This window comes from Aedes aegypti, chromosome 1, assembly GCF_002204515.2.
Source record: "Aedes aegypti strain LVP_AGWG chromosome 1, AaegL5.0 Primary Assembly, whole genome shotgun sequence".
Taxonomy (NCBI): domain Eukaryota; kingdom Metazoa; phylum Arthropoda; class Insecta; order Diptera; family Culicidae; genus Aedes; species Aedes aegypti.
In genome coordinates, this window is record NC_035107.1 from 158,203,908 (window position 1) to 158,228,961 (window position 25,054).

Genomic DNA, 25,054 nt, shown 5'->3' on the forward strand with positions numbered 1-25,054 from the left:
ATTAACTTTTAAGTTTGCACTGAAACTTCAAAGGCACAAATCTCGCGAAGAAAGCATCCAACAACAGTGAACTTTTTATTTTGGCTTTTTGCACTAGCAAAAAGCTTAAAATAAGAAGATCATAAACGTTTGCCAACTATTTCTCCAGTTTAGTGCCTTTGGAAACGTGAGTAAGGGCACAAGTCGGCCATTGTGACGGCCATCTTTGGATTCTGAGATGTTTCACCTTAATGTAGGTGAAATAAATATTAAAAAACTTAAGCGTTTTAACCCTCCAATGGTCCCCAGACAGCACGTAAAAGTTTGCTGTGGACTGAACATGCTCAGTAGGATGACGAAACCTAGACAACGAATGTATCCTTTTATAGCTTACAATGCGGAACACTTTTTTGTCTCAAGCACCAAAATATAGCTATTTACCAAATTAAGGGTTGCTGAATTCATTGCCGTTTTCAGAAATATCATAACTTGGTTATTTTCTAACCAATTTCAAAGCTTTAACAACATCGAGTACTACAGAAAGCTCAAGCAAGACGGTTTGTTTTCGGCACGCCGAGAAGTTTCGCGGTTCGCGTTGTGTGAATGCGAAAAGATATTCGTGTTCTGTCGAGGATGGATTACCAACTGGTGAGCTCGTTTCATGCTCATGATTACACATTTTTTCATGACAGCATTACTTCTATGTAATATTATAACAAACTTTGTATGGTTCGTCACTACAAGTGTCGTGTCGACATTATGCCTGTCTTATACAATTTCAATATACGTATATTTTTCTCTTTTTGACATTACTAAAATATACTTTGAATGGTTCGACATTATGGATGTTGACGTATTTTTTAAAACATCTACTAAAAACTTCTCGAGACAAATATGTAAAACTAGCTTTAAGTATAACTCGTATTTTCCCTTCCTATCCATGGTTCGCAGCTCTGATCGAAGGTGACATCCAGATCTTTTCCTCCCTCACCAATAAACACCCTTCTCGTGGTGATTGTAGTGATGCAGAGGAATTCTTGTTCTCTAGAAGCAACTATCAGTACACCCTAACATTCCTTCCCCATCCCAAATAACTATAAGGGCTTGGCCGGCGCAATTATTGATCCATAATATCCATAACTTCGAGAGTAAGCGGAAATCCCCATCCCTTTTTCATTTGGATCGTGGTGTTGGTAAGAATTCCACTTCTGAACATTTACTGAGTAGCAACCATTGACATATACAGTCAGTCTATGCTACGCTATGCTATGCTAATTTCAAGCAATATAAAAATTGAAGGCATGAAAAGTTTGTAGAACATCAATTTTGTTGAAAATAAACACTAGTCAACGTTAAAAGTAGTTTTTCCTCATTTTTTTCATTAGATTAATAGGTCTTCTTGACGTTAGTACACGTGATTTGTGAATATGAGGGGTATTGCTGTTTGCGTTTGACGTGCAAATCAGTTCTAACTGGGCTTCAAATGCGGTAACACAAAGTAATCAAAGGACACTTAGCAACCATAGTCCATATCACCGCCAACCTAGCAATGAAAATCAATCTTTGACTTCGCATAACTTGTTGAAAATCTTACCGCATTTGGTGCTCCCGCATTTGATATTTGCAGTTCAAACGCACACAGCAATATATTTTGTAAATCGAGCAGATGCATATGACTCGGCTGAAGTCACAGTCGATCAAAGTAAGCATAAACATTTCAGATGGCATCCGTCGACTCCCTAGTAATCATAGAGTGACGACTGTCGGAAAACTCGAGTGACAGAGCCGTGTTGAGCGATTTTTTCGGTCGACAGTGACTCTAGTTGATTCATTTTGATCAACTCGACTTATAAAATAGACCCCTTTGTTTTACCCCTCAATTCTTCCCTCTATGTGACTGGATTGATTCTATGACACTACCCCGAACGCCACTACCCCGAATGCCACTACCCCGAACGCCATTACCTCGAAAGCCATTACCCCGAATGGGTCATTACCCCGAACGCCACTACCCCGAATGGGTCACTACCCCGAACGTCATTACACCGAATGCATAACATTTTGAGACTTATTCAAGTTAGAGAGTGGGGAGATAATTGTACGATTCCTTATGAGTATTTAACGAGTTTGGCTCAACAATGTTTTTTTCAAATATTAGAAGACAAAATGCAGCTAGTCCTTCAACAAATAATTTTTGCATACTTAGTTTTGTTTGATCCTCTAACTTTGGTGAGATTCACATAGTCACATTGCAATGCTCTGAAAAACAGCCTATTTTGAAAAGAAGGTTGAATTTATTATGAAAAGTATAGCTATAATGTGCACAAAATTGGGATGCAGTAAATCTCTTATTGGACGTCAATACTCACTTCCTTTACTCATTTGACAATGTTTGATGATTGACAATGTTTGTAGAAAAGTAATTGTGATCGTATTGTATTTAATGACTTTGTTTATAATTGTTACTGACAGTGATTGTAATGTTTATGTAGAAAAGATATGAGGTTTTTACGCCTTTTTGAGCAAGTCGCGAGTTGTTGGTCTACTCAAATCGGCTTTTCCTCATCAAACGCTTCATTAAGCAAAAGCAGATGAAGCTAGAAACCAAATAAACAAACAAACAAATAAACAAACAAACAAATTTTTGTAGGACTACTAACATCAAGATCTTCTTAAAGATTTTGTATCGTAAACGATGGTAATGGAAGATCACCCTGAGATAGTCGCTGCAAGTGTTGTTCTATGGAACCCACTTAAAGACCAATCTGATAGCAAGGAAACGTTAATACACTTGTACATGTTGGAAAAACGGCAGCATCTGATTGCCGCTACAGTGAAAACTTTCGTTGATTTGTGGGATCATTAAATTGAATTTCGATGAGATAACTACAATTTTTTTTTTATTCAAGACAATGAAGAAATGGTGATGGCAGAAAAGTGGTGAGCAAATCCAAAAGAGACCTGTCTGTTTGAATACAAGAAGAAAAAAGTGAATGGGTTTAGGATATATTCCTTTTAAAAAAGCTGTTCTATATGGAAATATTAGTGACTAGCTTATCCAACGAAAACTTGAAAGGACAGCCTATTTAAGAAAGAAGGGCAAATTTCTGGTAAAATGTTTGCAGCTATGACGTAAATGATCACTGTAACAACGTAATGCTATGGCACAACCTATATTCATAAGAAAGTAAAATATTTGTTTAAAATCAAAATTTAAATATGAACACCACCGAGAAGGCCAAATACCGGTGATCACGCAGCTGTTCAGCAGGACCATTTTGAGGATAATGGGTTCGAATTCCTCTGGTATCGGATCTTATGCATTGAACATTTTAATGACGTCCATGAGCATACAGGCACATGTACAAGAATGATAAATTGACAAGGAAAGCTCTCAGTCAATAAATTGCTTATTTTATTAAAAGCCCATTAACAAATTTCGTAACGCTAAAGGGGACAAACAATATTGTGGGTTGTTGTCCTCAAAATGTTACAGCCCATACACAATATGTAGAATTTTAATACCAAAAATAGTACGAGGGTGTGGGTAGGTGTCAAAAATGGCAATTTTTGAATTTATGAAATTTATGATAAACCCTTGAACTGCGAGAGTGCCAACTGAGCTGATAAACAGGCACTGTCTCAGAAAGAATGAGAAGAAGATAGTTGCCAACAAGATATTTCGAAAGAATAGCTGACATATAAAAGAAGGGAAAATATAAGATGTACATTTTACCGACGAATTTTACGTGCCATTAATTACCTATTTTCATTAGAGACGCATTTTTGCCCGCAAAACAAGATACTACACTGTAACTCATATCATTCGGAGTAATGGCTCATTCGGGGTAGTGGCGTTCGGGGTAATGACCCATTCGGGGTAATGGCTTTCGGGGTAGTGACCCATTCGGGGTAGTGGCGTTCGGGGTAATGGCGTTCGGGGTAATGGGATGGAGCCGACTGGATTACTATGGTATTACCATCTGAAATATGCATGCTCACTTTGATCGACATTGACTACAGATTTTGCACAGTCATGCACTCCCTTGTAGTGTTTTATGTCTGAACATACTACAAATATTGTATGAGCTCCATTCGGACGTTAATTATACTTTCTGGGCACCCTCTTAATGATGGCACTTTTGGTAGAAATTAAAGTTTGACCTGATTTAACATAGGTATGAGCTTTTGTTAAATAGTAGTTTTAGGTTTAAATAATTTCATGCTAAGCTAATCCGTACACTTCATTCTGTTCTGACACATGGGAAACGTATTGTTTTTTGAAAAGCTTTCGATCCGAATTGAAAAAAAGGTTTACAAAATAATAATATTTCTGCACGAATAATAGACTTTGTCTGAAAAAGAGAGATTCAAAGTTAGCCACGCCGATTCACGCCGCTGCAAATGAATTCAGCGTGACGCCGGTCGCGCCGCCGCCGGTCGCGCCGCCGCCGATCAAATTTGATTCGGCCCACACCTCTAAATTTACACCGTCTTCAGTCAAAGGCTGCACAGACTGAACAATCACGAACATTAGGCAACGGACAACAAGGAACACTCAGTAGCCCAATGATGATTTTTTCGTTTGACGAAAAGTTTCCACCGACTGGAGCGGGAATCGAACCCACGTTTCGTGGCACTCACAATACGCCTAAACGACTGACGCCGCTAACCGCACGGCCACGAAGCTCACAAATATGCAAGCTTTTCCGAAAAATCTACTTAATTAAGCTGCTAATGTACGCTAAAAAACTGCTAACGAGATTGCTCGGGAATGGATGACATCATGAGTGGGGTACCTATATTGCCCAGAAATGAAAAGTTGTTGAAGAATGAATGTTTCAGTGAATTTCCACTCTTTTTGGTCATTCTATCTTACAATATTCGATCATTGATTCTAGCGTCGCCGTTTCACCATTGGGTGCTTTGATATTGTTGCTATTCGACTCAAGAAAATGCTTAAACAAACCGCGTGAAAAATTGACTCTATGACACTACCCCGAACGCCACTACCTCGAATACCACTACCCCGAACACCATTACCCCGAAAGCCAGTACCCCGAATGCCATTACCCCGAATGCATAACATTTTGAGACTTATTCTAGTTAGAGAGTGGGGAGATAATTGTTGGATTCCTTATAAGTATTTAACGAGTTTAGCTGAAGAATGTGTTTTTCAAGTATTGTATGATAAAAAAGCCGCTGGTTTTTTAACAAATAATTCCTAATACTTAGTTGTTTTTGGATTTGTTCTCTAATTTTGGTGAGATTCACACAGCCACATTGCAATGCTCTGAAGAACAGCCTATTTCGAAAAGAAGGGTGAATTTATTATTAAAAGTGTAGCTATAATATGCACAAAATTAGGATGTAGTAAAGTCTCTGATGATTGGACGTCGGTACTCACTTCCTTTACTCATTTTTGTAGGTGTCGGGCTACTAGCATTAAGATCTTCTTGAAGATTTTGTTTCCTAAACGATGGTAATGGAAGATCATCCTGAGATAGTCGCTGCAAGTGTTGTTCTATGGAACCTGCAAAGACCAATCTGATAGACAACCGTTCCGCTATAGCAAGGAAACGTTAATACAATTGTACATGTTACAAAACCGGCGGCCTTGGATTGATTTTACAGTAAACACTTTCGATGGTTGGTGGGATCATGAATTTGAATTTTAATGAGATAACCACAAAAAAAATGCTATTTATTCAAGACAATGAAGAAATGATGATAGCAGAAAAGTGATGAGCAAATCCATAATGTCTATTTTCATACAAGAATATAAAAGAAAGGGAAAATTTCTTATTTGAATTATTGCAGGATTCACTTGTGTAAATGCCTGTTCTATATGGAAATATTAGTGACTAGCTTAGCCAACGAAAACTTGAAAGAGCATTTTTAAGAAAGAAGGGAGGGCAAATTTCTGGTGAAATGTATGCAGCTATGACGTGAATGATCACTGTAACAACGTGATGCTATGGCACAACATATATTCATAAGAAAGTAAAATATTGATTTTAAAACAGAATTGAAATATGAACACCACCAAGAAGTCCAAATAGTGGTGATCACGCAGCTGTTCAGCAAGACCATATTTAGGGTTATGCATTCAAATTCCTCCGGTGGCGTATCTTATGCATTGAACACTTCCTTGACGTCCCTGGGCATAGAGGCACATGTACAATAATGGTAAATTGACAAGGAAAGCTCTCAGTCAATTAAAGGCTTATTTTATTAAAGGCCCACTCACAAATTTCGTAACGCTGAAGGAGGCAAAAAATGTTGTGGGTGGTTGTCCTCAAAATGTTACAGCCCATACACAACAAGTCGAATTTCCATGCAACAAATGATACGAGCGAGTGGGTAGGTGTCAGAAATGGCAATTTTTGGCGTTATGAAATTTATGAATGAACCCTTGAACTGCGAAAGTGTCCACTGAGCTGATAAACAGGCATTGTCTCAGAAAGAATGAGAAGAAGATAGTTGCCAACAAGATATTTCGAAAGAATGGCTGACATATAAAAGAAGGGAAAACATATGATGAACATTTTACCGACGAATTATACGTGTCATTGATTACCAGTTTTCATTAGAGACGCTTTTTTGCTTGCAAAACAAGATACTGCACTGTATCTCAAACTATTCGGGGTAATGGCTCATTGGGGGTAGTGGCGTTCGGGGTAACATTTGATACTTTGCATTCTCTCTGTTTTGCTGCTCGCTACAACTGTCAAATTTTTATAGTGAGACCGTCTCATGATGAGATATTTATGTTGATATAGACAACGAGCATGCCACTCTGCACCTCTTTAAGGTGACATCTTTATGTTGCGCCTCTCTCTGTTGTAGGTCTTTAGCAACAGCAGCATCATTGCGCATCACGCGCCAAAAGCAAAAGTGAAAGTGAATTCGTAGAGTTAACATCGTTGTTGAATAAAGTTCCGTTTATTTCGTAAATTAATTAAACTCGGCATTTCATTCCGCTGTAACCTCAACTCCAATAGGTTATTGGCCCAGTTAGCGTTGGAAGTGCTTGAGTTTTGAGGACATTTGTAGCGTGGTAGTGGATTTTCGGATCGTTCTTTTCGGATCGGAAGTGTCGTGGTGTGCTTGTGAAAAACAAGATGGCGGACACAAAAGCGACGGTCGAAAGGTTGAACGACGGAAATTACGCGGTGTGGAAATTTAAAATGCGTTTGCTTCTGACGAAGGAAAAGCTGCTGAGTGTGGTCATCGATCCGAAACCGGAAGCTGCTGATGCGACCTGGACCTCGGAAGACGAGAAGGCGCAAGCATTGATCGGTCTGGCTTTGGAGGACACGCAGCTAATCCACGTGATGACGAAGCAAACGGCAAAGGAGATGTGGGATGCGCTGAAGGATTACCACGAGCGCTCATCTCTGTCCAGCATAATCCACGTAGTGCGACAGTTGATTACCATCCGGATGGCAGAAGATGGTAACATGGCGGAACATCTCAAGCAGATGACGGCGTTACGGCTCCGCTTGTCTGCTCTGGGTGAGGAAGTGAAGGACAACTGGTTCGTCGCGTTGATGCTGTCCAGTCTTCCGCGATCGTACGACGGTTTGATTGTGGCACTTGAGAGTCGACCGGATGCAGATCTTACAGTGGACTTTGTGAAGGGTAAGCTGCTTGACGAAGGTCGACGTCGTGTCGAAAGTGACTCAAGTGTTGATAATAAGGCTCTGGTGATAAGTTCGGCTAAAACTAAAAGTATGAGTAAGCCGAAAGTGAATAGGGAGTTGTTGTGCCATTATTGCAAGAAGTCGGGCCATTTCCGGCGTGATTGCCAGAAGCTGGCACAGGACAAGCGTGGGAAGGAGAAGTCCGATGGCCCGAAGGCAAACGTCGCAATCAATTCAGATTCCAGTTTCGAGGTGTGTTTAGCAGCGGGTAGAGTCGGCGGATCCGGTTTCTGGTACCTGGATTCTGGTGCAACGTCTCACATGACCAGTGATGCATCGTTGTTGGTGGATGTGGATAAGTCCAAGGCAACGGCGGTTTGCCTGGCGGACGGAAAATCCATTAAATCATCGGGAAGCGGTACAGGTAAGCTCGTCTCTTACAACGGAGATGGTGCAAAAATGAATGTGCGGCTCGACAACGTTTTTGCACGTCCCGTCTCTTGCTGGTAACCTGCTGTCGGTGAGTAGAATCACAGATTTGGGGTTTCGGGTTCTGTTCGAGCAGAAGGAGTGCCGTATCCTGAAAGGAGAAAAATCAGTTCTAGTTGGACAACGTAAAGGAGGGTTGTACCACTTGAAGCAAGCTCCGGAGAAGGCGTTTCTAGCGAATCCGAAGCATTCCGATTCGTGTAAGCATCTGTGGCACCGGCGTCTCGGGCATCGCGATATGCATGCTGTGGACAAAATAGTGCGAAACAATCTGGGTTACGGGTTGAAGCTTGATCCATGCGAAGTGCGGTCGGTTTGTGGTCCGTGTTGTGAGGGGAAAATGGTTCGTGAATCGTTTCCAAAAGTATCGGACAGTAAATCTTGCGCGGTGGGAGATCTTGTGCACACCGACTTGGGTGGACCGATGGAAGAGGAAACGCCCAGTGGAAATCGGTTTTATATCGTGTTGGTAGACGATTACTCGCGTTACAGTGCAGTGTACCTGTTGCGGCGTAAATCGGACGCTGATGAACGCATTCGGGAATTTTGCAATCTGGTGAAGAATCAGTTTGGGCATTTTCCGAAGAAGATTCGATCCGACGGTGGTGGCGAATATTTGAACGATTCGTTGCGGAAGTATTTCGCGGATTGTGGTATTGTGCACGAAGTGACGGCGCCGTATTCTCCACAGCAGAACGGTGTCGCGGAACGGAAGAATCGTTATCTTGTCGAGATGCTTCGGTGTATGCTTGCGGAGTCGAAGTTGCCTAAACGGTTTTGGGGCGAGACGATTTGCACTGCAAACTATTTGCAGAATCGTCTGCCGTCGTCTGTCGTGACCAAGACACCGTACGAGCTCTGGCATGGGAAGAAGCCCTCGTATGGACATCTGCGGATCTTCGGTTCGGAAGCGTATGTGCATATTCCCAAGGAAAAGCGACGCAAGTTGGACCACAAGGCAGAAAAGATGGTGTTCGTGGGCTACGCTGAAGGTCGGAAAGCGTATCGTTTCTTGAACCCTGAAACGGATATGATTAAGATTAGTAGGGATGCCATATTTCTGGAATTGTGTGACACAGAAGAAACTGTTCGGTGCCGGAATCAGGAAAAAGGAGGAGTACTGGAAGTACCGCTGACGTGGCCATCTAAGGATGAGCGGCGGTGTGAGCCGGAACCGGCTGAGGTAGAGCAATTTGAAGATGCTCAGGAACTTAACGAGACGTTCAACGAAAGTGTTTCGGAAGGCGATGGATCATTCCATGGATTCTCTTCGGACGAAATAGCACGGCGTTCGAATCGAGCTACGAAAGGGGTTGCGCCGCGTCGCTTGATCGAGGAGATTTTCGCTGCGGAATCGCTAGATCCGGACGAGGTTGAACCGAAGACCTTGAAGGAAGCAGTGACCTGTGAAAAACAGGAATTGTGGAAAGCGGCGATGGTTGATGAGCTGAAATCCCACCAGCAAAACGGAACGTGGGAGCTCGTTGACTTACCTGCCGGACGGAAAACAGTTGGTTGTCGCTGGGTGTACAAGCTGAAGAGGAATGCATCCGGCGAGATTACCAAATACAAGGCACGTCTGGTGGCTCAGGGATACTCCCAGAAATACGGTGTCGATTACGACGAAGTTTTCGCACCGGTAACTAGCCACACTACTCTGCGGGTGCTGTTAGCCGTGGCAAGCAAGAGGAAAATGACGTTGAAACATTTTGATGTGAAAACGGCCTACTTGTACGGTGATTTGAACGAGGAAATCTTCATGAGGCAGCCGCCTGGATACGCAGTGAAGGGGCGGGAAAATATGGTGTGTCGCTTGAAAAAGAGCATCTATGGACTCAAACAGTCAGCACGGTGCTGGAATCAGCGACTTCATAGTGTTCTCGTGGAAATGGGTTTCGAACAAAGTGAGGCCGATCCGTGTCTCTATACGAAAGTAGTAGACGGGAAGCGTGTTTACCTACTGGTATATGTGGACGATATTATGATTGGCTGTGAAGATGGGGCTCGAATTGACTCGGTGTACAAAGTGTTAAAGCGGTATTTCGAAGTGACGAATCTCGGAGAACCGAGTGACTTTCTTGGACTGAAGATTGAGAGAATCGACGGGAAATACAGTGTTTCGGTGGAAGGTTACATCGATCGTGTTGCGGATAGATTCGGTCTCCGTGATGCAAAGCGGGCTAAAACGCCAATGGACGAAGGTTTCACTAGTTCTGAGGACAAAAGTGCAAAACTGCCGGATGAGAACGAATATCGTAGTCTCGTCGGCGCGCTGCTCTACATTTCTGTCTGTACTAGGCCAGATGTAGCAGCTAGCGTAGCGATATTGGGCCGGAAAGTGTGTTCGCCGACTGAAGCGGATTGGGTGGCGGCAAAACGTGTTGTCCGTTACCTGAAGGCAACGAAAAAGTGGAAACTGGTGTACGGTGACGAAGGCGGAAAACTGATCGGCTATTCGGATGCTGATTGGGCCGGCGACGCAGGTACAAGAAAGTCCACAACAGGTTTTGTCTTCTACTATGCCGGTGGAGCTGTATCGTGGGTTAGTCGGAGGCAAAGTTGCGTCACTCTGTCTTCGATGGAGTCCGAATATGTGGCGCTGAGTGAAGCTAGTCAGGAGTTGATCTGGCTGCGGAAGCTGTTGGCAGATATGGGCGAGAAGCTTGAAGGTCCTGTCACGGTAATGGAGGACAATCAAAGCTGCATCCAATTCGTAAGCTCGGATCGCAGAAGTCGTCGGTCAAAGCACATTGAAGTGAAGCAGCATTTTGTGAGACAACTGTGTGAGGAAGGAACCATGAAGCTGCAGTACTGTCCAACGGAGGATATGGTGGCTGATGTACTCACTAAACCGGTGGGTGCAGTAAAGATGCAGAAGTTTGCAAGCATGATGGGTTTGTCATAGGCTGGCAATGCTCGTTGAGGAGGAGTGTTGATATAGACAACGAGCATGCCACTCTGCACCTCTTTAAGGTGACATCTTTATGTTGCGCCTCTCTCTGTTGTAGGTCTTTAGCAACAGCAGCATCATTGCGCATCACGCGCCAAAAGCAAAAGTGAAAGTGAATTCGTAGAGTTAACATCGTTGTTGAATAAAGTTCCGTTTATTTCGTAAATTAATTAAACTCGGCATTTCATTCCGCTGTAACCTCAACTCCAATAATTTAATGTCATATATTAATAACATAATAATAGTTAAACTAGATATGATTGCAAAATTTGTTCTTATTTTATCATTAATTTGTTATTCACCTCTATCCGGGTAATAGTTATTATTGTGTTATCAATATCAAAATAAGAACATATTTTGTTATTTACTTTTGACTATATTTTAGTTATTTTTTTGTTTTTACAATGGCAAAATATGATATTATTTAGTTTTTATACCATACAAACTTAGTTAATAATTTTGTTATTTTAACTGGTTTTTTTAAACAAAAAAAAATAACAAATTTTGACATTCAAAAATTCTATTTGAATGGTAAATTTTGTTATTCATTTGCAATTCTCATCTACCCGGGTTTAGTGCTTTATGCAACGTTTTGCAGGGAGCTGTCAAATCAGCACCTTCTCCAGCACCAAATTTTTGGCTTGTACGTGGATGACAGCCGTTTTAGTCTTCTGGCAAATATTTGATAAAACTTTTATGTCGAATGCTAGAAACACTATTGTCATTATTGATACAAAGACAAGGCTTTTTAAATGTTTCTAATACATAGCAATTATTAAAAAAGTCAACGCCTCATTATTGACCATAAACCAAAATTTATAAATTAAAGAAAGGATATGTTTGCTACAACAATCAACTGTTGTCCGCCAGTAATTAAACAATATCAAGTATTGAAATAAATTATAAAATTCTGAAAAAATCAGCTATGCTGGCATTGATGCCTATATACCTATTAAATCCACCAAATTCTCATCACATGCGCTAGATTCTGGCCGCTTGTGAAATTGAGTAAAATGGCTCAGCTCGTTTTCAATCAAACTTATCCGTATCGGTGTAATATGGTCCGACAACCATTCAAACAATGTGAACAATAAAACACGTAACAATCAGTGATCGAATTTCTGTTCCGACCGGATAAGTACCTGCACATAGCCGACTGCAATATAACACCATTACGGACGCTTTTGTAGCTATTTTCGTTCGTCGCAAATGCGGGCGTGCTCTGTAAGAGATCGAAGATTCGACAAGAAAGCGAAGTGGCAATATTTCAAATATTCTCACGTTTTTTGAGAAACAAACTAGAGGCCGACTGCTCGCTAGGTCGCCGTGAAGTGTTTCTTTTCTTCACGCTGCAAGTAGCAAACAAGGGTGCACCGAAGATGTTGCTGTAGGTTGAACAAAATATACCTATCTACATGCAGTATATAGAGGGAACATGATGAAAATCTTTCGAGTGCATTTTATTATGCAGCACATCTGTTTTTTTTATTATTCGTCATGAGGAACCGGAAGCTAGGATTTAGATGCAGCAAGTCAGCAGGGAAGGGTGGAGTACTCATGTTTATTTTCATTCAGAGTGTGCTTCGAATGCTCATAAGGCTTAGTCTCGTGAATGCACCAAGCAGGGAATTATTATGGACAATGAATACATACAATCGTTGTTATGAAACGTTTTATTATTTCCCAATATAGCACAAAAACATTACACTACTGATGCTTTCTATTGTGGTACGCCCAATTGAGCACAGTGAGATTCAATTTTTTCACAAATATTCCAATGCAATGCATTGCAATATGGATTGTTTTAAAATGAAAGAGAAAAAAAATATGACTACTTTTAAAACCTACCAATAAAATTTAAAATAATGTACCACTAGGGCGGTTCAAAATTTAAAAATGTTTGAAAACCCAATCTCTCATATATTCCTTACCATCCTTACCATAAAAATAGTGTTCTGTGAAATTTTCAGCTTTCTAGGTGGCGATTTAAAGGTGGCCCAAAGACAATGTAGGTTTATATGGAAATTACTATGGAGAAATTTTGAGAAATGTTCCAAACACGCTAGTACTGGAATGTAAGTACAAACTTATTATCACATAGTAAAAACTCATTCTTTAAATCATAATAAAGAAATTTGCTGAAGAGATAAATTCAATCCGACAGATAGCAAAGGAGATATTCATGAGATTGTTTGCTACTATTTAGCTTAATATAGGATTATAGCCCAGCAAACATCTACAAAAATCCCAAACAAAATTGACTTAAAAGGGATTTGCAGTAGCGTAGCTAGAAGGGTGCGGTAGGTGCGGTCCGCACCGGACCCCGAGTTCATAGGGGCCACGAAATCGTGGTAGGAGTTTCATTTAGTATTATGAGTTTGATTTCTAGAACACGTTAAAAAGCAAATAAAAATTCAGTTTGAAGGTGACCTTGATCGGCAATGTGTAGGGGCCCCTTGATAAATGGTATTAGTAATTAAGGTAGCATAAATATATCCCCTGTATTTATGCTGATCTCAAAATGATTGAGATAGGCAAAATTTTGCCCTAATTCAAATGCTCATAACTTTTTGAAAAATTGATGAAATTGGATGCATCTGGAAGCATTTGACGGCAAATTTGGTCTAGTTTCAATTGGCCAAGAGTTGGCCTGGCCATGCATATTGGCAACCGGACACCTTAAAAAATATTGAAGTTCGATACCCATATTAATATAATTACGTACAGGTTCGAAATTGGCCACATCCCCCGGGGTACCTCGAACCTACTATAGAGTGGCCATAGAAGATGGTTGTTCTAAGAATGCTTTTGGAAGTATCAGCGTCTAAAATCTTGAGGTTTGTTGCCCACACTGATAAATTTCTGGACATTTTTTGAATTGGCCACATCCCCCAGGGTACTTAGAAACTACTATAGAGTGGTCAGGACAGCCAGTGGTTCTGTATGTGCTTTTGAAAGCATTACGTTCAAAAATCTTAAAATTTGACACCCACATTTATATTGCACCACACATGTTCCTACTTGGCCACTTCCCCCAGGGCACCTAGAACCCACTATAAATTGGTCAAAGCATCTAATGGTTCTGAATACTTTCCCGGAAGCATCATCTCAAAATTTGATGCCCACTTGGATATAGTTCCGGTTGATATATGCATGATTGGAAATACAAACGTGACTGGTCATGTTTTCCGGAACAAGTTTTACGGAAATGGTCATATCTCGGAAGATTTCCAACGAATCTTATTGCGTCCAACTGCATTCAATCTTCGATTAGATCTAGTTTCTTGGAAAAATGTTAACATCCATAGAACGTCACATCGCACAAAATTACAAGCGACAGAAAAAAGGTGTTTTGGACATGACCTCGGAAAATCCGGAACATCTCCGGTGTCCGGTAGCCAATGTGCTTGGCCTTGCAAATTTCTAAAAATAGACCAAATTTGCCATCGAATGGAAGCATCCAATTTCGTCCATTTTTCGAAAAGTTATAAGCATTTGAATTCAAAATTCATTCTCGGTAAGTTGGGGCCCAAATAGCCGTAGCGGTAAACACGCAGCTATTTAGCAAGTTTATTTCAATTGAGGGGGTAGAAGCAAAGGGGTGTAATCGTTAAAAACCTAGTTTCGAGAAAATCGACTTTAAAGTTTTGCAGCACTGTTTCATGCCATACAAAATGTATGGGAGCCAGAAAACAAGCCGATGTACGAATTATGTTATTTTTTCTATTGGTAAGAAAAACCACCTAAAAATATCACTGACATGCCTTGGAATTGTAATATGTTTTGCTATCAATTACATTCCCCCTCCCCTTCAATTATAATTGAAAAAACAATCAGTTACCATCTTCGGGACATGGTTTGTAGCAGACATGGTTGTAGATCTTTTTTAAGAAGCTTAGTCTCTGTTTCAATGCAAGTCTCTATTTTTTAACAGATGGTCTCGAAAATATCTATTTTAAGCAAATAGTCTTAAAAGTCAAATTTCTCGGTTTGCAAGGAAATCCTCCCTCAAGGGGTTCCAGACAGACCTTCAACGACTATTTTTTCAGAGGTTCTTTTCAGATTCTTTAAGGGTAAATTTCAGGAATTCTTCTAGAGATTTCAACAGGTACACTTCTGGGATATCCTTCAGATATTCCTTTATTGATTCTAGCACCATGTCTCTTAAAAAAAAATGACGGTAGTGTTTCAAGGTATGGTTAGAGGAATTTCTTCGCAAATTGCTCCAGGCAATTCATTGCTATTATTCACTATTTGGATTTTCCCAGTTGTATTCCAAAGTTTCCTACATGATTTCTTTTAAGAAAACAGAAATCATTCTACAGTTCTTAAAGTAAAATCGTTTGGGGATTTTTCTCGGAAGATCTACAGAAAAATTCCTTCACAAGTTTCTCCAGTTTGCATTTCAGGAGTTTTTATATGTATCCTTTAAGGATTCATCCACATTTACCCTAGGAATGTCTCTGAAAATCCTCCAGGGATTATCCGAGGAAATAAATTTAATACTCTTTCAGGAATTCCTTTCCAAATTTGATCTGGGATTCCTCATGAAGCTTTTTCAGAAATATCACTTAAGATTTCTCCAACATTTCATGCAAAATAACTTGTTTTGCTGAAATTACTTATTTCTTCCAAACAATTTCTCGTGTATATTTCAAGTGAAATCTTCATGGCTTCTTCAAAAGTTCATCTAATGTTTCACGCCAGCTAATACTACAGTAAATATTCTAGTGATTCCAATCATCTAAGAAATTTACCTTAGAAATCCTGCAAGACTTCCTGAAGAGCCAGAAGTTCTTTCAGAGAACTTTGTAGGAGTTTATCATGAGTTGTTTTCAAACTTCATCAAGTTTCATCAGATATTACTTTAGGATTTCCTTCTGAAATATCTCTCGATTTTTTGAAAAATGTCACCAATAATTTAAGAAACAAAATATTTTCTGGAGATATTTCAGCGAAATGGCTGGGGAAATTCTTTGAAGACATCTCTGCGAAACTTCTAAGGAATTTTAGGAACAATTTCTGGAGTATCCTGAATGAATTCTCTTGTTGAAATTGTGTTTTTACTTAATAACACAAAAGAGCATGTTACTGCAACTACTTTAGCAATTTTTCCCGCTCAAATAACGGCTATATCATGTTTAAGCTTTAATTTAAAAATTGGGTCCATAAATGAACCTTGACACATTCGATCATGTTTGACGTTCGTTTAGTCGACAAAAACACCACAGGGGTTTTAGTTTTTACACTGGGGTTGTTCCAATCTGACATTTCGGAAGAGACACGGAAAATAAAATACACCCAAAATTTGAGTTTAAGCCAAAAGGTGTAACAAAATTTAAAAAAAAACTTAAAAAATGTTTTTTGGACTTAAACCATTGGAAAACATTAGAAAATTGAGTAAACATATTTTTTTGACCTAAACTTAAGCGTTTAGCACTAAAATTGGGATATTGGGCCCTTTATGACCCTATTGTAGAAAAACGTTTGAGAAAATATTATTTGAAATTTTAAAGATGTTGTGTACGGGAATCATAGTGGAAGTTTTGAGGAACGATGGTAAAGATAATCATTGGATACATTCCTGAAGCACATATGATTTTCTTGAAAAAAATCTGAAAGGATCTTTGAAGAAATTCATGCCGGAATCTCTGAGGTTACTTTTATGGTTATCTTAGAAAACTCTACGTTAAATTTTTGAAGGTATCTGAAACAGAAACCTTAGGAAGTAAGCGAAAACCGCAAAATAAACTCCTGAAGAAATTTCTGGAGTTTATTTTGTAATTAATTTGAAGCAAACTGTGGGCAAATTTATTGATTTTTAAGGTATATCTTCATCAATAATTTAGAAAACAATCCCCACTCAAAAATATCAAAATTGCTCTTGAATACTCAATTAAAGCTGTATATGAATCATTGCTTTCCACTTCAATGACAATTCACTGAATGTCCTCTCGATAATTTCAAGTAAACTAATGTATTTCCGAACAAGAATTTAAAAAAACAAGGACTGTAGGCTCATTAATTGACATATTTGCCATTAAATGAATACAACAACAAATCAACATAAGTTCCATCACTTCAGTCATAATTTAACAAAGGCTATTTGGCCATCGTTTATTTCAACAATTGATTTCACATTGACGCCTTCCATTTGAGATGGAGCAGTTGTATCGTTCTCAAGAAACACGTAAGTTCTACAAGAAACTAAATGCATCCCGCAAAGGCTTTGTGCCGCGAGCCGAAATGTGCCGGGATAAGGATGGTGGTATCTTGACGGACGAACGTGAGGTGATTGAAAGGTGGAAGCAGCACTACGATGAACACCTAAACGGCGCAGAGGAGGAAGATCAAGACAGCAGGAGGAATGGCTTCATCAGTACGGCGGATGAGGGAGACGTGCCAACTCCCACAATAGGTGAAGTTAAGGATGCTATCAAACAGCTCAAGAACAACAAAGCAGCTGGAAAGGATGGTATTGGAGCGGAACTTATTAAAATGGGCCCGGACAGGTTGGCCACTTGTCTGCACCGATTGATAGCCAGGATCTGGGATACAGAACAGCTACCGGAGGAGTGGAAGGAGGGAATAATATACCCAATATACAAAAAGGGTGACAAGTTAGAATGTGAGAACTATCGAGCGATCACCATTCTTAATGCAGCCTATAAAGTGCTTTCCCAGATCATCTTCCGCCGTCTATCGCCACTGGCAAGCAGATTTGTTGGAAATTATCAAGCCGGATTTGTGGACGGGCGATCGACGACAGACCAAATCTTCATGTTGCGGCAGATCCTTCAAAAGTGTCGCGAATATCAAGTCCCTACGCATCACCTATTCATCGATTTCAAAGCGGCCTATGATACCATCGACCGCGAAGAGCTATGGAAGATTATGGACGAGAACGGTTTTCCCGGGAAACTGACTAGACTGATCAAAGCTACGATGGATAGTGTACAGTGCTGTGTGAAGATATCGGGTGCTTTATCGGACCCGTTTGAAACACGCAAAGGACTTCGACAAGGCGATGGTCTTTCCTGCCTCCTGTTCAATATTGCGCTAGAAGGTGTTATGAAACGGGCGGGCTTCAACATGCGGGGCACGATCTTCAATAAATCCAGCCAGTTCATTTGTTTCGCTGACGACGTGGACATTGTCGGAAGAACGTTCCAGGTGGTTGCTGAACAGTATACCAGGCTGAAACGTGAAGCAGATCGGGTTGGATTGAAGGTAAATACGTCGAAGACGAAATATCTGCTGGCTGGAGGAACCGAGCGCGATAGAGCTCGCATAGGCAGACGCGTGACGATCGACGGGGATGAGTTCGAGGTGGTGGACGAATTCGTCTATCTCGGATCATTGATAACGTCGGATAACAACTGCAGCAGAGAAATTCGAAGACGTATCATCGCCGGAAGTCGTGCTTACTATGGACTCCACAAGACCTTGCGGTCTGGTAAACTTCACTTCCGTACTAAGTGTACCATGTACAAGACGCTAATAAGACCGGTAGTCCTCTACGGGCATGAGACGTGGACAATGCTTGAAGAGGACCTGCAAGCGCTAGGAGTTTTTGAACGACGTGTGCTTAGGACGATCTTCGGCGGAGTATGTGAGAACGGCGTATGGAGGAGAAGAATGAACCACGAGCTTGCGCAACTCTACGGTGAACCCAGTATCACGAAAGTCGCCAAAGCTGGAAGGGTACGATGGGCGGGACACGTTGTGAGAATGCCGGACAACAATCCCGCAAAAATGGTGTTCAACTCAAATCCGGCCGGTACAAGACGAAGGGGAGCGCAACGAGCTAGGTGGTTTGACCAAGTGGAGCAGGATCTTGGAAGTGTGGGGCGATCGAGGAATTGGAGGTTAGCAGCCATGGACCGAGTTAGTTGGCGTAACATTGTGGCGCAGGTCATGTCTTGAAGGACGTAGCGCCAGCAAAAGTAAAGTAAGTAAGCCTTCCATTTTCACCATAATTTTGAGGGCCTATAAATGGAACTCCGCACCGGGCCTCAAAAACTCTAGCTACGCCACTGGGGTTTTGTTTCTTCAGCACCATCCTTCATTAAGCTTTGAAGAATGAGTTTTCAATATGGAATGATAAGTTTCTACTTACATATATTAAAGTATTATCGTGTTTGGAACATTTCTCAAAATTTATCCATAGTAATTTCCATATAAACCTACATTGACTTTGGGACACCTTTAAATCGCCATCTTACTAACTTACTTATTTGGCTTTACATCAATTATCTTGATAAAGCCTCGCCAACAATATTTCGCCAATTCACTCGGTTCATGGCCGCTTCTCTCCATCCTCGACTGTGAGCCACGCTCTCCAGGTCCTGGTGCACCTGGTCAATCCACCTAGCTCGCTGCGCCCCACGCCTTCTTGTTCCGACGGGATTCGTAGCGAACACCATCTTTACAGGGTTGTTGTCCGGCATTCTTGCAACATGCCCTGCCCAGCGTATCCTTCCAGCTTTAGCTACCTTCACGATACTGGGTTCGCCGTAGAGTTGAGCGAGCTCGTGGTTCATCCTTCGCCGCCACACGCCGTTTTCCTGCACGTCGCCGAAGATCGTCCTTAGCACTCGGCGTTCTAAAACCCCAAAAGCTTACAAGTCCTCCTCGAGCATAGTCCACGCCTCATGCCTGTAGAGGACTACCGGTCTTATGAGCCTTTTGTACATCGTGCATTTGGTGCGGGGGTTGCTGGGTGAATCTTTCTTGACCGCAGTTTTTTCTGGAGCCCATAGTAGGCACGACTTCCACTGATGATACGCCTTCGTATTTTCCGACTAACATTGTTGTCAGCCGTCAGCAAGGATCCGAGGTACACGAACTCGTCCAACACCTGGAAGGTATCTATCGTGACACTACTTCCAGGGCGGGCCCTGTCGCGCTCAGTTTCACCTACCACCATGTACTTTGTTTACGACGCATTCACCATTCGCCTACTCTTGTTGCTTCGCGTTTAAGACGGGTAAACAAATCTGCCACCGTTTCAAATTTTCTCCCAATAATATCCATGTCGTCCGCGAAGCAAAGAAATTGTCCGGATCTCGTGAAAATCGTGCCTCGACTGTTAAGTCCGGCTCTCCTCATGACACCTTCAAGCGCAATATTGAACAACAGGTACGAAAGTCCATCGCCCTGTCGTAGTCCCACTGAGACTCGAACAAACTGGAGTGTTCGCCCGAGATATTCATGCAGTTTTTCACACCGTTCATCGTTGCTCTAATCAATCTTGTGAGCTTCCCGAGAAAGCTGTTCTCGTCCATGATCTTCAATAGCTCTACACGGTCAATACTGTCATATGCCGCCTTGAAATCTATGAACAAATGGTGCGTAGGGACCTGGTACTCACGACATTTCTGGAGGATTTGCCGCACGGAAAAGATCTGGGCCGTTGTCGAGCGGCCATCGATGAAACCTGCTTGATAACTTCCCACGAACTCATTTACTATAGGTGATAGACGACGCCTTCCTTAGCCGAGTGGTTAGAGTCCACGGCTACAAAGCAAAGCCATGCTGAAGGTGTCTGGGTTCGATTCCCGGTCGGTCCAGCATCTTTTCGTAATGGAAGTTTCCTTGACTTCCCTGGGCATAGAGTATCATCGTACCTGCCACACGATATACGAATGCGAAAATGGTAACTTTGGCAAAGAAAGCTCTCAGTTAATAACTGTGGAAGTGCTCATAAGCACACTAAGCTGAGAAGCAGGCTCTGTCCCAGTGAGGACGTTAATGCCAATAAGAAGAAGAAGATAGCCGACCGAAGAGAATATTCATTGTAATACTCAATTGAATTCTTTAATCTTTTATGAGCAGGTATGGATTTAAAAGTTCTACGATAGATAAAAAATATGCTCTTAGATTTTAAGAATCATATCTCACTAATTTCTATGCTGATCCTCCATTGAATTCAATTCCTTCATGAAGTAAACTTCTTTGAATTTCAAAGAGCATGTACTGCATTAATAATTCATCAATATGTCACTTATTACGCACACAGATCTTATGACCAATATTCCAGGAAATCATTGGATGAAAAACAGCGCCCTTTGAACTCAACAAAACACGTCCAGTACACTCAGGACGTGTAACACTTATCAAACAATCAGTTAATACGCTAGTAGATCTTGTAGATCTTATAGGCTGTCTCTCCGGAAGTTCTTGGATGACTTAGAACTTCACTAAGATTTGTAGATAATTTTTTCAAACATTTCTGAGCATGCACCAAATTCAATTTTTTTCAATATGTAACAAATCATGCCCGTTAATTTGAAAAACTTTATTTCAGGAAGTTCTCGAATGATCGTAATTGTTGCCGAACATTTTTTAAAGGAACTCTATTTAGATTTCATGAATTTTACTGCATTGAATCACTAATAGCACATACTGCATCCATAATCGTCCACTATGATGCTTATTACGTATGTAGTTTCTAAGGGTTCCATGTCATTTGGCCGAACGCCATCTGCCTGAAAGGGTCATTCGACCGAATGCCATTTGGCCGGAAATGAAAACAATAGTGAACTACAGTTAACATGCATTTGTAATGAATTTCCAACCTTAACTCCAAAGAACAGCTTCTTTTTATATAAGGAAAAATCATCATTGATTTACAAATAATTAGCTCTTCAGTGGGAAAGTGGTGACCAAAAATCGAAAAATTGACTTGCACTGAATGACGTATCTAGTATCATTTGATAGCCAGCTAGTTCAACCTAGATTCCCAAAATTTCAGCCCTCTGTGATGAAAACTCAGACATCAGACTTGTGAAAATTTATTGTCGCGCGCCCACCAAATCGGAACGCGCGTGTGGGACACGCGACGTGTGACTCGTTCCCGGCATAACTGTCATAATGACATGTGTGGCGCTGCAGTCTTACGATGTTTATAAACACAGCGCACTATTCAATTATTAAGCCCCAAGCACAATGTTAGCGGCAGCACGGTACAACCGCAAAAAGGCAAGCCCATCTTGTGCTACACTCTACTTGTCAAGTCAATGTTGAAAAGGATTTAGTCAACATGGGATTGATAAGTAAAGTGTAGATCAAGATGGGCATGCCGTTTTGCCGTTGTACCGCGTTGCCGTTCACATTGTGCTTGGGGCTTTAGTCGCGACGCTTGAAGATTGAGAAAAAATATATTTAAAAAACAATGTTTGTCGTTATTTCTGTCGGATCCATGATAAAAAAAAAATGTATTTCAAACATATACGATTTTCTCAGCGGATAACGGTCCAATTTTGGGATTTGATACACTATTGGAAAGATAACTGTCTAAACTTTAAAATAGGTATGTTGTTGAGGTTACATGGTTAATTAAAATTAGTAAAAAATGGATAATTATTGAAAAAAAAATGTTTTTTTTGCCCAAGTTGGACTATATCTAACGAGCAGGGCCGAGCAGTCTCAAGAGACCACCCCCACAAATTAGTTTGGAGTCTATACTAGCTACGTAACGAGAATCCAGCTGCGGATGAGCGTCATTTTGGCACAAGGTTGAAAAAAATAGATCTTCTTGTTTTGTGGGGGATTAACCCTCTAATACCCAACTCCGCCTTTAGACGGGGTACACTTTGGAATTTTGTGTATTTTTTCGTAGCTCGGAAATTAAAATTATTTTATTTTTGGCTTAAACCTTGACTCATAACACGCATATAAGAAAAGTTTTTTATGATTTTTGAAACTTTTTTGTATTATTGAAAATTGTTTGAAAAATTGTATTCTTATACAACCTACAAATGCCTGGGATTCATTTAACGTGTATTGTAAAAAATCGTACCTTTTATATTTTTCTACGATCAACCTATCACAGAAGAGGAGCCTGATGATATTGAAATGATTCCAAATCTGTTTTTCCGTTAGTTACACGGAAAATAAAAAATGTTCCAGAAAAAAATTAAAAAAATCATATTTTCAAAAGTATAGTAAAAACTCAAATTTTTATTATTGTCAAAGATCAGTAACCAGAAGAGGCTTCAAGAAAAAATTTGAAAGGATAGGGATGTTCAAAAATAAAAATAATAAAAATCAAAAAGCAAAATTCATAAATTTGCGAAGAAAAATAAATCATTGCCAAAACCGTGTTTAGAATGATTTTAGATAACGAAAAATAATATTTAGATCGAAAACAAAAATTTGGGTATTAGAGGGTTAAGTTTGGTAGACAAATAATTCTCTATAAAAGCAACTGTTCATTTGTCAGTTCCAAATTTTACAAAGGAAACCCACAACTAAACTAATTTTGAAGCATTTCATTTTTATTTTTAAACACGACATCCCTTACACTTTTTTCAATACGATACCAATCAGTTGTAGTGCTGCATTCACTACTGCTCTCCTGAAACACGACGAGATGATTTTACCTAATTTAAGCACAATGTAAATACCAACATGTGTGCAGCATCTTTGCCATGGATCAAATATAGGAAGGCAAGAGACATTACGAATCTACGGGGCTGGGCAAGGCAAAACAATAAAAACGCAAACCTTTTAGTGTATAGATCAATATTTGAACGCAACAATCGGTTCAATTTGAAAACAAACCTTTGCATAAAAATATACACAATTTCTATGAGACAAATTTCAGATACTTAATTAGGAAATATCAAATACCAAATCTAAACTGTGCGGTTTGGTTTTTATTGTAAGCATGTGAATAATTTAGAACATAGTTAAAAACGAATGACAAATAAATGAAATGAAATAATGCTTTGAGCTATGAAATCTACGAGATAATAGAATTCAAAACCTATGAACGCTTCAATGGTTCTTGAGAAACGGCGAAGTACAATCTGACAATGTTATATATGTAACAATGTATCTCGCTCCGACGTAGAAAACTACAAAACTGCTAGAAATTGAACTTTTTTTTTATTTTAAAAATGTAAGGTGTAATTCAGTCTTCTAATAATCTTTCGATTCTCCTATGCAATGCAAATTTATAATGAATCACACATTATTTTGTCAGTTTGTGTAATAAAATGAAAATACGTTTTATCTATTCAAACTCTATAAAATATAATGAATATTTGAACATAAATTTGAATGCAAAACATACCTGAATACATCATGAAAAGCAGCACTCGAAACGTAGATTAAATTGGTAAACAACGATTGAGCAGTACATTAATTATGGCACGCACGACTATTCCTCACACATGAAAACAGTAGCCTTCACTTAATTTTCATCATCCGGATATATGACACACTTTTAATCACTTTGCTCATCGTAAACGATTGCCGTTTCACTAATTCTGCAACTGGCTTGCGCATAACACATTTTGAAAAAGTAGTAGGTTGCGTCATGACGCCATGCGAAACATTCTTATTCACTTGCAGGAATCAACCATATTAACGTGACATTAAATCGTTAAATTGCTGTGTCACTAGTTGAATAAAGAAGCACATTTTAACGCATTATCTCTAAATTGTTCCGACCGTCTTATCCCGCATGGTTCCGACCAACGAATACACTCAATTCTGGATATCGTTAGAACAAACCATACATCGACCGAACCGCCTTAGCAATCTCTCGAGACCGTGTCGTCTCTTTGTATTGCGGTTGCATATGTTCAACACCCGATCGGATCGGGTCTCTTTTTAACTTTGGATAGGGAACTCTGCCAGCAGCACACGTTCGCTGTGTATTACCAGACTTTGAATAATCGGAATTGAGTAGTAGGCTGCGCCGGCGGGATGTACACTGTAGTTAGTTTCCACAACAACCGCACACTACCAGGCATTGCCGCGAGAGAACCAAGCAAGCGTCGTGAATTTTATGTTTTGATTGGTTTCCTTCGTTCTCGGCTCCTTCGTGCGGCACGCGGTGCGGTATGGTTCTCTCTCCAGCGCCTGCTGAGCTCTCAGGCGTATTTGTGGATTTTAGGAAATCGTTATGAATGGACGACATGTGAATGGGGAAAACGACGCGTCACGCTGAAAACACTTCCATAAGCTTGGGCGGAAA

General features: G+C 40.4%; 1 protein-coding gene across 1 annotated transcript in view; it reads right to left on the reverse strand.

Moving 5' to 3' along the window:
* The window catches only part of LOC110678773, a 74,277-nt gene extending 49,519 nt beyond the window's left edge, over positions 1 to 24,758 (reverse strand). The window contains exon 1 of the mRNA XM_021852112.1: positions 24,146 to 24,758. Coding sequence (XP_021707804.1) covers positions 24,146 to 24,158 — 13 coding nt within the window. The 5' untranslated portion in view covers positions 24,159 to 24,758. The remainder of the gene's footprint in view (positions 1 to 24,145) is intronic.
* Between the last annotated feature and the right edge of the window lie 296 nt (positions 24,759 to 25,054).